Source organism: Alosa sapidissima, chromosome 22 (assembly GCF_018492685.1).
Source record: "Alosa sapidissima isolate fAloSap1 chromosome 22, fAloSap1.pri, whole genome shotgun sequence".
NCBI lineage: Eukaryota > Metazoa > Chordata > Actinopteri > Clupeiformes > Clupeidae > Alosa > Alosa sapidissima.
The window spans coordinates 28,204,955-28,217,881 of NC_055978.1; the positions used below are offsets into that span (position 1 = coordinate 28,204,955).

At 46.8% G+C, this 12,927-nt stretch overlaps 1 protein-coding gene across 1 annotated transcript in view; it reads left to right on the top strand.

Moving 5' to 3' along the window:
* tbc1d22a (TBC1 domain family, member 22a) overlaps positions 1-12,927 on the top strand; it is an 82,312-nt gene that overhangs the window by 43,218 nt on the left and 26,167 nt on the right. The window contains exon 11 of the mRNA XM_042077871.1: positions 6,710-6,785. Coding sequence (XP_041933805.1) covers positions 6,710-6,785 — 76 coding nt within the window. The remainder of the gene's footprint in view (positions 1-6,709; positions 6,786-12,927) is intronic.

Below are 12,927 nucleotides of genomic sequence, written 5' to 3' on the forward strand. Positions count from 1 at the left end.
CGGAGCTGACATGGCACTCTGCTGGAATGCTGTTTTTGAGCTGGAGCTGAGCAAGGGAGCTGCTATTGTATTTTGGCTCAGTGCTTTGGGGGAAAAAAATTCAATTCACTGCTTGATGCTCAGCTTCATGTAAGCATGTGTGTGTGTGTGTGTGTGTGTGTGTGTGTGTGTGTGTGTGAGAGAGAGAGAGGCTGGGTGTAAGGCAACTGGATGGAGCAGGGTCTGCCGATGCCACTCTTTGTTTAGAAGGCTTTTTCACCCCAGTACACCCCTGCCAATTATATTCAATCATGGGCTCTTCAGGGGCCCTGTGCTATAGAGGGAAGAGGCCTCTTTTCTTTCTGTCGGTAGCTGTCTCCTCTGCCTTTTATTGACAGCTGTACGCCTCTGATTCGGCTCACTGAGTCCCTCAATCAGATGTCTGATAGAGGTGGCTGTCACTCATATGCTCCCTTGCCATGTACGCCTCACACTTTTTACTCCCTAATGTACTCACACACACACACACACACACACACACACACACACTCACACACACACACACACACACACACACACACACACAGCATTCGCCCGCATATATATGGACACTCTTATTACTTCATCACATGCACGCACATTTATTTTAAACACGCTCTTCTGAAGCAGGTGACTGCCTGGTCCTTTGCATTCGATTTAATATACTCTGAGGCCGAGCGGCGCCTCTTCGGTCATCGCTCACAATAAATGACGTAAATACCTATATTCATATCCGAGCTCCTGCATATCCCCTTTCCCTTTTCCAAGTGCCTCTTACAGTCCATTAGGGCACCTGAAAAGGGGTCCTCCATCATGCCTGGACCTGGCAATATGTGGGACAGGAGAGAGAAGCACTACAAGAGGCGTACTGTCAGGAGCCGACCCCCCGAGATGTTCCAGAGATAAAGCCAGCAGCTTAGATTGTGGTTGCGCCGCAGCGACTGCTGGGGTTATTTGTGATAACGGGTGGCTCATCGCGATCTCGGGAAGATGGCAGCCGAAGGGAGCCGCCTGATGGAGAAGCATCGATGGCAGCAAGAGAGCGCACAAAGCCCCCCGTTCATCTGCTGGGAAGGCACAGTGCTGCACGAAGGCCCATTGTAGTGTAGAAGGGTTATCGCCTTTGTCATCGCCGGAACAGATCCCATCAGCAATCTTGTTTTGTGTTGTTCTCGCGGCACACTCCTGACGTCTTATCACGGGATAGCCCGGCGTAACTCCCCTTGCCGGGCTGCCATTGTGCATCTAATTTGGAAGAAGCTGCCGTCCCTTTTTCCATTGATCCAGGTGGGAAAGCGTTCCCCCTTCTTCTCTACCCACTGGCAGTATCAGGGGCCATTGTTGTGGGTGTCAAAGCAGGCTTAGCGCGAGCAGGTGATCTTATAGAAGGTGAATGATGTAGTGTTTGCCCAATATAACATCAGTGAAAAAAGACTTCAAGTAGGAGATTTCCTCCCCGTTGCTGCTCAGGATCAAAGATTAAGGGGAAAAAAACTGTGATCCCGATGAAGTTGGTCTAGAGCCAGGGCTTAGAGTCAATCCCCTGAAAAAGAAACTTTCTGTACGTGCCATAAAAAAGTGAAAGGAGACACATCTTTTCATCTCATTGACACCGTGCCAGATTCAACCTGTTTTCACCTCAATCCAGCTCTAGGATAAATCTCCTTCTCCCCTCTACGGACTAAGCCCTGAACCTTAACTAATTGAAGACTTAACTAATATCTGCTGATAAGTGATTGAGTTTGAGAGGCTGTAGGGGCTCAACATGCTAGTAACAGGAATTGGACAGTGCCTGTGACGCCATCACCATCACCAATAAGCACCAAAAACTTGATGCAAACTCCCCTGCAGAAATGCTGAGTCATACAGGGCTCATGCAGTCAGCAAGCCCTCTTGCAATTCACGGTTTCACAGTGGGACAGCCCAAAGACCGCACAAACTTACCAAGACAACACGCATCAAAGTCTGTGTGTGGAGAATGGGATTGAGCCACAGTCTCTTCGGTCATGGGTGGTTCCCCTCCCTCAGTTGAAGTGCTTACATTTGTTATTGGCATAGTGGTTGTGCAAGCGTTTTGAGGGCAAGTAGTCTGTGACACTGACTTTCTGTACATCTCAATATGTTTTTTATTGATTACAGTGTTGCAGTCTCTTTGATTCTGCCAAATAATCATGCAAGTAGTTGAATTTGAGGAAGATTTTTTTTGAACCATCATTCTTAAGGCTTGGAGAAATATTTGATAAATAGGCACCTTTCATGAAGGTGCATGTGACGGAAGACTTGATTGCTGATATTCCTGTCTGTGGGCTGTAGTGAAAAATAATTAAAAAATAGTGCTTATTTCAATACCAAGAAATTAACTGATGATCACAGACATTTTAATGAATATAGACGTTCCTTGAATCAGAGAAGTCTCTACTCTTGTCTTTTTGTATGTTACAAAATATGCATCACCCTAATGATGAATTATGTGTAAACCTTTGATGAAAAATGGAGACTGATCTATCTGAGAAGTTGAAGTTGGTAAAGATCAATGTTATTCTCTGCTTTTATTCAGGCTTTTCTTCTCAGTAAATGACTCGGTACAGCACATGGCAGTTTGAAGAGGTGGGATGGGAGTGGTAAGAATAAGTAGTAGTAGTAATGGTAGAACAGGTTATTTTAGTACAGTATATTGCTATCCTAGTAGTAGTCACCATCCTATAAGCTACTAAATATCTCAGCCATATTTTAAAGTGAATGGGGAAAAACAACATTTTGGAGAACTTTGGCAATTAAGAGTAGTTTTCAGTGACAAGAAATAGTTTGAGGCCCAGTCTTCTGTCAAAGAGACCCAGGAATAATGAGACCTGTTTCCTAGGAAACCTCCGTTTTGCCACGCAGTTTGTTTACGACTTGAGAGTTCAGTAGTGGAAGCAGCGGCACTTCATTAAAGCATAGGCACTTTAATAATGCAGATGTAATTACTGGGGCCTCTGGGCGGGCTTAATGCATGCTTAAGACTGACCTGCTCTGCCTCCTAACCGGTAATTAGGTTTAGACCCGGTGAGGGAGAACCGCGCCGTCATCTAGTTTGGGACTAAATAGGTGACCCCCGAGTGTGACTGATCCACAACACACTAGTAGAACTCCCAGGTCACGGCATTCCTACGTTGGTCTGTCTGTCTGGGTGGAAAAGCTCCTCAGAGTAACCCGGGAAGTGGTTTAGCTTTTGAGCTCATGTGTTGGGGCCCTAAAGTGACCTCCCAGGATGGGAGCGTTAGGACTCATTATTAAAACACCACGCTGATCCAGTTACTCGGCGACAGCCGGCCCCGGCTCCTATCCAGGCCGGTGTAGTCCTGTTCATTGGTGATTATTATTTTATAGGCGTGAGATGGACTCTGGCGGCTCTGCCTCCCTGGTTCAGCTTTTTTCGAGGTCAAGGAGGGAGAGGGCTGGAGAGGGGTTATGTGGTAATGGTGTGCATCCAGCGAGCCCTGCATTCACCGCCAGCGCACTCAGAGCCACGGGCAGCACAGCTGAGCCTGAAGGACAGCTCAAATTGTTTGCCAGTTAATGACTCTCTATCCTTCTGTCTCATTCTCTCTTCCTCTCTCTCGCTCCCTCTCTCCCACCCTTCTCTCTCCTTGCCTATCGCTGTCTTGTGTTCTCTTTCTCTCTCCCCCTCTTTTCCTCCTCGATGGGCATTAGCGGTCTCAGCTGTTCCCTCGTCACATTAAAGCATCTGCTCTCCGAAGGCTCATCTCACGAGAAGCGAAGACACACACACACACACACACACACACACACACACACACACACACACACACACACACACACACACACACACACACACACACATACTCTGCCTGCCCTTGTGGCTGTGCAGACAGGACGTTAACATCAGCCCTGATCATCTATCTCAGTTGGTCAGAGTTGTAATACAATACCCCAAAATGACACATTTCCCCGGGTAACATGTAGACAAGAGCGGGGCTGGAATAGAGCTAACGTATAATTGGAAGGGATGTTATCAAGCCACTTAAGTTAATCAGGGTATGAATTATTTTCAGTGGCTGCACAAAAGGCCACGATGGGGCCACTGATTTTTGTCTTAAATGGACATAATCCTGATCACCGCGGCAAAGTGTGGACCTATTGTCAGTTTACAAGCTGCTGTTATCAATCTCATTTGTGGTAAATGGACATAACCACAGGCAGCAATCCTGAAGGTGTCCCCATTAAGTCTCCTGCCACTGTCATCCTTCTGTGTGTGTGTCGTCGTTAGTGTCGCTTAAGCTGTCATCAGCAGATTTGTCTATTTAAGTAGCCATTTTCCCTCCATAAATGGGTATCTTAATGATGGCTTTTTTTTAATAGCACAAGCCCCATCGCCTCAAAATGTGACCATGTGTTACAGCCACCCATCTTCAAAAGCTGCACCATGAACACCACACACGCACACACCTCACATACACCCGTCCAACTTGACCACTTTATTTGGACTATTCCTCGCATCTCTGTGGGACTGTACTGTACGTGCCTTCTGCAGGGGGTCTCAGCCTACCCACAATGCATCTGTGTGCACTCTGTCTGTGTCTGTCTGTCTTGTTCTCTCTCTCTCTCTCTCTCTCTCTCTCTCTCTCTCTCTCTCTCTCTCTCTCTCTCTCTCTCTCTCTCTTTCTCTCTTTCTCTCTGTGGCCTTGTGTAATTGCCCTGAATGACGTCCGTCCAGGCAGCTACTGTTTATCAGTATCCCTTTTTTGATGGCTTTTTAAAGATGGGCTGTCCTGTAATCCATCATGCCCTAACCACTAGTTACTTAGTCCTCTCTAAGAGGATGCTGTGCTATGCTATGTCAAGAGTAATGCTCTCAATAAAGACAAATGAAGTGGAAACAATGATCATAGATATAGAGAACATCATGTCCATTATAGTGTTTATTATGAATGGATACTGTTATTTTCATAAGGTTATTTATTTACTACCTCCAGATTGAACCAATTTAAAATGTTTTTTCAGTCTATTTAATGCTCTACAGATTGCTATAACCATTTCTTTGTTGAATACACTTTGTCAAACTGTATTACCTTATCTACAGCTATCCGTGTACTATATATAGTGATTGCTTTTTATTGAGACTATAAGATGTTCAGGAGATGTATACATAAATATATATTTTCTACCATTTTACTCACACATTTTTACATGGTCACTGACTTTAAAGCTTTATGAAAGGCTCACTAACCATACCATCACTTCAGTATAATAGTTCAGTATAATACCATTGATAGCTTCGTTGTTAATTTGGACTTCATCTGTATCACCCCTTTAGCAAACCTTGGGAGCTGACATTGTGAACAGTTTGCACCAATCCAATATTTGAGGAAAAATAGCTTGATCCCTACTAATAGCAATTCTACTATGGAAATGTCTTTAGATGGAAATGTCTTTAGATGTCTTTAGTTGCTCAACCTTTAGCTAGTGTATATATAGTTTTTACAGGGTTAGCCACTCATGTATTTATGCTTTTTTTATGGTACTTTAGTCATTTAGTCCCAGTTAGTGTTTATTTGTTTGAGACAATGCTCAATGGGTTCCCTCAAACAGTTTTGTTTCTCCTTCAAAATGATTAAAGGATATTGTTTTCTTTCTAGTCACCAATAAAGGCCAGCGCTTTGTTGGATTTTTGTTATTTTGGGAAAGGATTTTACGATCTCCAGCAGCCATTCTGTCACAGAGAACATATGACCTCAGACTGTCTTACCCTGACTGTTTGACTGTCACAGAGAACATATTACCTCAGACTGTCTTACCCTGACTGTTTGACTGTCACAGAGAACATATTACCTCAGACTGTCTTACCCTGACTGTTTGACTGTCACAGAGAACATATGACCTCAGACTGTCTTACCCTGACTGTTTGACTGTCACAGTAATGGTATCCCAGCGTAGAGAACCTTGGGGACCATGGGACCCACCATAACGGGAGTCTCTTGACATGGCTGTGCAGGCTCTCTGGCGCTCCCAGAACTGAGCTCCCAGAACTGAGCTCCCTCGGCCCCAGCTCCCCAGTGGGAATCAGAGGGCCCTAAGTGCCTGTGCGGTCAGGGGGGCGATAAGGCACGCAGGAAATGAATGTGGTAATTAAGCCACGCTGTGGGTTAGAGACGACCATGATGAATATTATCACTTAATTACCAGGATTGCTATTCCCAGCACGCAGGCTGCAACAGGGAAAACGCCACTGCTATTCGGTGTGTGTGTGTGTGTGTGTGTGTGCCTGAATTTCTATTTGTATTGTACAGTTGTAAATGTTTATACCTGCAGAGAAACTGGCCTTGTATAGCATTTCATGTTTGTCAATAAATTGACTCTGCCTGCATCCTCTAAACATTTGCTTATGGATGCAGTCATAGTTGGTCAAGGGATTTAATGATGACGTAATAAATTGATGACCAGGGAGCAGTCTGCCGAGGTCTTTCCTCTGAAGCCTGCCACCGATGTTGACTTCTCAATATTCATGAGCCAACACGTCAGAGCTCCTAAAATGCTTTCCCTCTTATTACTGCAAATCCACAATGCTAATTTGAAGCCTTGCTGTGAGACAAGTGGGAGCCTTGCATCTGATTGTCCTTTTTCCCCCCCCCTCTGTCTTTCTCTCTTTCTCTCTTTCTCTGTCTCTTTCTCTCCCTAATTGTCTCTCAAGGACAACTACACATTTGCGCAGCCAGGAATCCAGAGGAAAGTGAAGGCCCTGGAGGAGCTGGTCAGCCGGATCGATGGTGAGTGTCTGTGCCTGTGGCGCTGGGGCTTCTGTCAGAGGGGGAGACGATGTGTTCTGCCCCAGCAGTATGGGAACTGCAGAAACCGCAGCAGCAGCAGGCTCCTTCTCCCCATCACCTCCAGCCCTCTCTCCCCGCAGTACCCACCCACCCCACCCCACCACCACCACCCCCACAGCCCGTGTGTCATCCCCAGTCAGCCCAGCAGCAGCTTGGCCTTTTGCGGCATGCTCCGCCGTCCACCAGGGAGAGCGGGAGCCACCGGAGCATGAGACCCCCCTCATTACTTTCTATTAGGGTGGCGTAATCAGAATTCAATGGCCATTTCTCTCAGGCAGAGCCGGAGCCTGCGCCAGGCATGCCTCTCTTCAGCCCGCATTAAGCTCAATGATTGCTTTAATTTCAGGGCGAGAGGAGGCAGTGGAGATCGCCGTTGTTTTTCCCTCGCTCGCCTCCCCTGTGTTTGGGTGTTTGTTCTGACGCTGTTTGGCTTTCCATCAGAGCCCATCTTGCCCCCCCCACCCCCACCCTCCACCCCCCTCTAGATACATTTAGGAAATGGATTCGGTTGAGCTGTTTTGGCAGCAGACAGATTTGTATCATATTTTATCATATTTCCTTTGCAGGTATGCATCAGTTTTAAAAAAGACAGGCAAATGAGAGATTATCGATGCATTGGCGTAAGCCGAAAGTCTTATGCTAAGTCGGCATCCTCTAGAGGTGCAGTCACTCTCATCAGTCAGAGCTCTTATGACTTCTCTGTGCTTTAAATAATTCATATGCGCACACAGACATCTCTCTCTCTCTCTCACTCGCTTTTCCTCATTCTGAATTGTAGTTAAATTCAAAGCTTCCAAAAGCCTCCCCCACAACCTTTCCTTAACCTTGTCTAAGTCAAAGATGCTCTATGAATGTTTCACAACGACAAACTGGTTTGCAAAGTCAGAACTGTCCGGACGACTCGGCGCTCGCTCTTAATTGATCCTGCGATGCTCCTTTGATCCGCTCATCACAAGGCTTTGTACTCCCTTTTCATGGCGCTTGCGGGAGGCTAAGCAAACCCTTTTGAACATGCCATATCAGTGAGGGCTTTATGTTTTTGGGCTTGTTCTTGAGTGACCTTCACTTTGGCAGGCTCCCGAGCCCTGCTCATGTCACTCTTCTTGTGGGTGTCTCTAATCGCAGCGCAGATAGTGCAGGGCATTATGCACTCATTTGGGATTGCCGTGCCACACAGCCACCCCCAATGAAAGGGAACAATTGATATCTGAGAGGGAGACGTTTCAAAGGGCTCATCCTTTCTCTGTGAACAGCAGCATGCCTCTCCTGTTGCATGAGTGATTGAGAGGCAGAGTGAATCTTGTGTGTGTGTTGTGTGTGTGTGTGTTGTGTGTGTGTGTGTGTGTTGTGTGTGTGTGTGTGTGTGTGTGTGTGTGAAAATGGGGTTGTGTGGCAGGTTTGAATGTGTGTGTGTGCCATCTTTACTGCTGGATAGGTAGACATGGCAACAGTGGTCTGGTGCTGGGTGTTGGCTGGGTTTGCACCCCTTATGTCATCAAATCAAAACACTAGTTTTCTTCTCTGCCCACATTTGAAACACATGTTCACCCTGATCCAGAACCAGGCACTGTCTTTAGCTCACAATTGACCTTGGCGTGGGCTTTGTCCATCTTAGTAAAGTAAAGATCTTCTGACCACAAGTGACTGTTTTTTGTTGTTTTTCTCTTACTTTTATTGCCATGGGGCATATTCGTGTGTGTGTGTGTGTGTGTGTGTGTGTTTGTTTGTGTGCATGAGGGCATGAGCGTGCTTGAGAAAAGCGAGTTGTGTTGTTTGTTCTCCACTCCTCTTTCCTGCCGAGCTGAAGGAGGGCAAAGCAAAGTTGAGCCTCCAGGCCCTCTGCAGGAGTCGATGGAGCTTGGTCAAAATGATATCTAATCACACAGCTGCGAACCACTACCCTCTCTCTCTCTCTCACTCTCTCTCGCTCTCTCTTTCTCTCTCCTCTAGCTCTCTCTCTCTGTCTCTCTCTGCTCTCACTCTCTCTCTCTCTGTCTCTCTGTCTCTCTCACTCTCACTCTGCTCTCTCTCTCTCTCTCTCTCTCTCTCTCTCCCTCTCTCCTCTAGCTCTCTCTCTCTCTCTGTCTCTCGCTTTCTCACTCTGTCTCTCTCTCACTATCTCTCTCTCTGTCTCTCATCTCAGTCTGTTTTTTTTGTCTCTCTCTTTCTTCTCATCCTCCTCTTTGCGCGCTCTTTTCATCACCCTTCTGTTCTGAGTTCCCCCATCTGTGCTTAGAGAGGGAGGGAGGGAGAGAGAGAGAGGAGGGAGGGGGGGGGGTCTCTTATTTGGACTGAAGGGAACAAACCACAGAGAGCAGTAAGAGTCTGGCGTACACTTGAGTGGCACTCTTGGCCACAGAGACTTTGCTGGGACTCGGGGCTCTGGATTACTCGACTATTATTTTCCAATTGGCCCATTGTAACAGCGCCCAATGTCAGCTTTAATCAGCCGAGCGCTGGATCTGGCGCAGTGGCGCTGTTTTACATCTCGTTCGTGGGCCCTAATGGAGGCGCGGGTGTAAATCAATCAGCACGACTTTGCTCAAGTCTCCAACCTCGGGGCTGCGGCGGCAGCAGCAGAAGCAGGAAGCCATGGCACATCCTATTGGCATACCGGCCATTCCTCTCTCGTCTATGTTTCTCTCTCTCTCTCTCTCTCTCTCTCTCTCCCTCTCTCTCTTTCTTTCTCTCTCTCTCTCTCTCCCTCTCTCTCTCTTTCTCTCTCTCTCCCTCTCTCTCTCTCTCTCTCTCTCTCTCTCTCTATCTCCCTCTCTCCCCCTCTCTCTCCTGTGCTCCCCCTCTCAGTCATGCGCGCCCAGGCCTGATAAGGTCTGGGGCACTGGGTGGGCGTGTAATCAGGGCTGGCGGTGTGTGGCCCCTGATGTTTAAACATGGCCCTGCATGGCCCTCTGCATCCGCAGCCATATGGCTCCCCTCTGCCAGGTGACAGCCTGGCGTCTGTGCGCGCCACACACACTCACACACACTCACACACTCACACTCTCACACTCTCACACGCACACACACGCACACACACGCACACACTCACACGCGCTCACACGCACTCACACACACACGCACTCACACACGCACACGCACGCACGCACGCACGCGAGACATGACAGCCTCCCCCCGAAGGCAGCGAGCGCGGCCCTGCCACATGTCAGCACACTAGAGCAGGGAGAGGATGTAGCCGAGGGGCCGCGCTGAGGACCCCTTCCCTCAGTCCTCCCCACACACACACACACACACACACACACACACACACCTCCCTGCTACAGCTCTCATCCTCCCGTCCACATGTCAGACAGTGCGCTGACAGTGACATGCGACATTAACACATCCACAGCTGTGGATTGCCCGGACTATCACTTGTGTGGAAAACAGCGTGTGCCCAAGACCTCTCTCACTGCCGCGGGGACTGGACCGAGCTGAAGAAATGAAGCGCTGTTCCTCCTGTCCCACAAGAGCCTGTGTGTGTGTGTGTGTGTGTGCGTGTGCGTGCGGAGGACGGAGGGAAGGGGTCCTTAACGCGGCCGTTTGTGTGGGGCTCTCTGTTGGAGCCTTGTATTGAGCCACGAGGAGCTGCTTGTGTTTTTGTTCTGCTTCTTGCACCAGTTGACCTTGGAAACTCCCCTAGTGTTATCAGAAGCACAGCCATGCATATCACGGCACGATAGTCTTTCTGCTGAGTTAATCTCCATTACCATTCTTTGCCCTAGTGAGCAGTAACTAAAGCAATGCACACGCACCCTTCCACATGCTCCTTCAGCTCCAGCCCTGTCATTTTTCTCAATGTAATCTTAGTCCCTGACACTCAGAATTAACCTTGCGCTGCTCAGTAGCAGCCATTACCCCATCAGCCCCGCCAAACATTTGAACGTTTCAAGGTCGTTTAATTTTGAACCAATTTCAGCTTGCAATTCCAATTAAGTGGCACAGCGACACTTTGGACTTGGTATGTAACTCAACCGTGCTGGAAGCCTGTCTGGCTGCATTGCAATGTACCACGCTCAGTGGTGGGCTCAGTGACGTGCACTTACTAACACAAGAAGGAAGACTTGTTTAAGTGACCTGTCCTGGACCATGTCTCTGCCTTCTCATCTGCACCTGTGTATCAAGGGCTGTGGCACACAAAGGTCTTCTTGGTATTGTGTTGAATACTGTGACGGAGTACAAAGAAGAGGGCACTTACATGCTCACATTCGCATGTTGAATCATCTTCCAAGTCTGCCGTAACTCCCTAAAGACAAGACATGTTTTTTTATCCATATTTTATATTCCATGTATAATATATTATGCCACTCTTGCCTTTATGTTGTGCTAACTCTGAAATGGATGCCTAAGAGTCCCTTTTCCCTTTGTAGCTTTTATTCTGTGGCAGGCCAGGCATTGAGTGATCATGGAGGTGTGTGGGTATTTTTGTATTTGTGTGTGTGTGTGTATGTGTTTGTGAGGGTGTTTGTATTTGTGTGTGTGTGTGTGTGTGTGTGGAGGGGGGGGGGGTATTTTTGTATTTGTCTGTGTGTGAGGGTGTTTGTATTTGTGTGTGTGTGTGTGTGTGGGGGTACTTTTGTATTTGTGTGTGTGTGAGGCAGGGCTCGAAATTAACGCCGTCCCGGGGACCATAAAAAATGCTTCCGGGACACAATAGAATGATGTCTGGGACAACTCTGGGACAGTAGAAAAAATGGCAAAGCAAATTTCAAAATAGGTACTTTTTCCCTAAACTGTTCACATGGGAATCTAAACGTATCTTTCTTGTCTGAATAAAATACAGAATCAGGCCTATACAAAATTTGACCTGGCGTGACGGGCAGCTGGCAAAAGCAGCGTTAGCCAGCTGATCTGTAAAGAAGCGGTTTTGTACACGCAGCCTTACAACACTGTTTAGGCTACTGCTCTTCAAATCACTGTAGGCTACAATGTTATTTTTGGTACAAATATAGTAAGATACCCAAATGGGCTGGGTGCTTGCGTTTCCTTAGGAATCTGCCGTATTGGTTAAATGAATATTGTGACTTATAGGCCGACACAAAAATAGGGCAAGGGCGGTAGGCCTAATGGGTCACTTTCCGATATAGAGGTTAACTTACCTAACTAGCAGGTAGGTAAATGGCATTTGTTTTCATGACATTGTGAACATTTTTGACTGATAGTGTAGGCCTAAGGTTACACTGGTGTTCTAAAAAAAAACGAGATGACAGTCCTCTCTGACTAAAAGGGTACGTGTTTTCTGTCATTGACAGACAAACGTCACCAATATCATGCTGAGCTAAATAGCCTACTGCAACTGCGATTTGAAAAACGATAGTGTTGCAAGGTAGCCTATAACAATGAAAACAGTTATTTAAGTCAGCATTTGACATTTCGCTGTGGCAGTTCTAAGGGGTGTCCAAACTGCGGCCCACCATGCACTTCAATCCGGCCCGCCGAGCATTTATTAGTTTATCAAATTATTAAAATAGGCCGCTCGCTATTTTTTCCAGCAATAGACGACGTTGTGGTTAACTTTAGGCTACTGCAAACTGCTTTACACTCTTCTTAGAGAACGTTTACAATGTCAAAACAGCTTGTTACATCGAGATACATATTCTAACTACGTTTTGCTAATTCATTTAATTGGGAACGCATTTGAGGGTGACAGCGTGGCAGGAGAGTAGGCTAGCCTATCTGACAGCTTTGTGGTAATTTCCCACGCTAGGCTACTTATTGTTTTCACTGAGATCTGTGGCCATGACATCACACCAAACTGACACTGAAATTAAAGACACGTGAAAATAGATTATTGACGGAATGTTTTACAACCCTGTCCGTCAAAACGATGGACAATGAATGTCTAGTGCAACCTCAAAAAAGAGCCAAAAGCGCAATCTCTGAAAATGAGTGTTGTGTGAAACAGCAGATGATTAATGAAATGGTGTTCAATAAATTGTTCAGAACTGACATGGTGGACCAGAACGAGTTAATTAAGTGATGCAAGTTACTGATTATTATGCTGTTTATTATGTAGAATGGGAAAAAACAAGAACTTGAATTTGGGACACTGGTGTTTAAGTCCGGGACAGTGCCAAGTAGAATT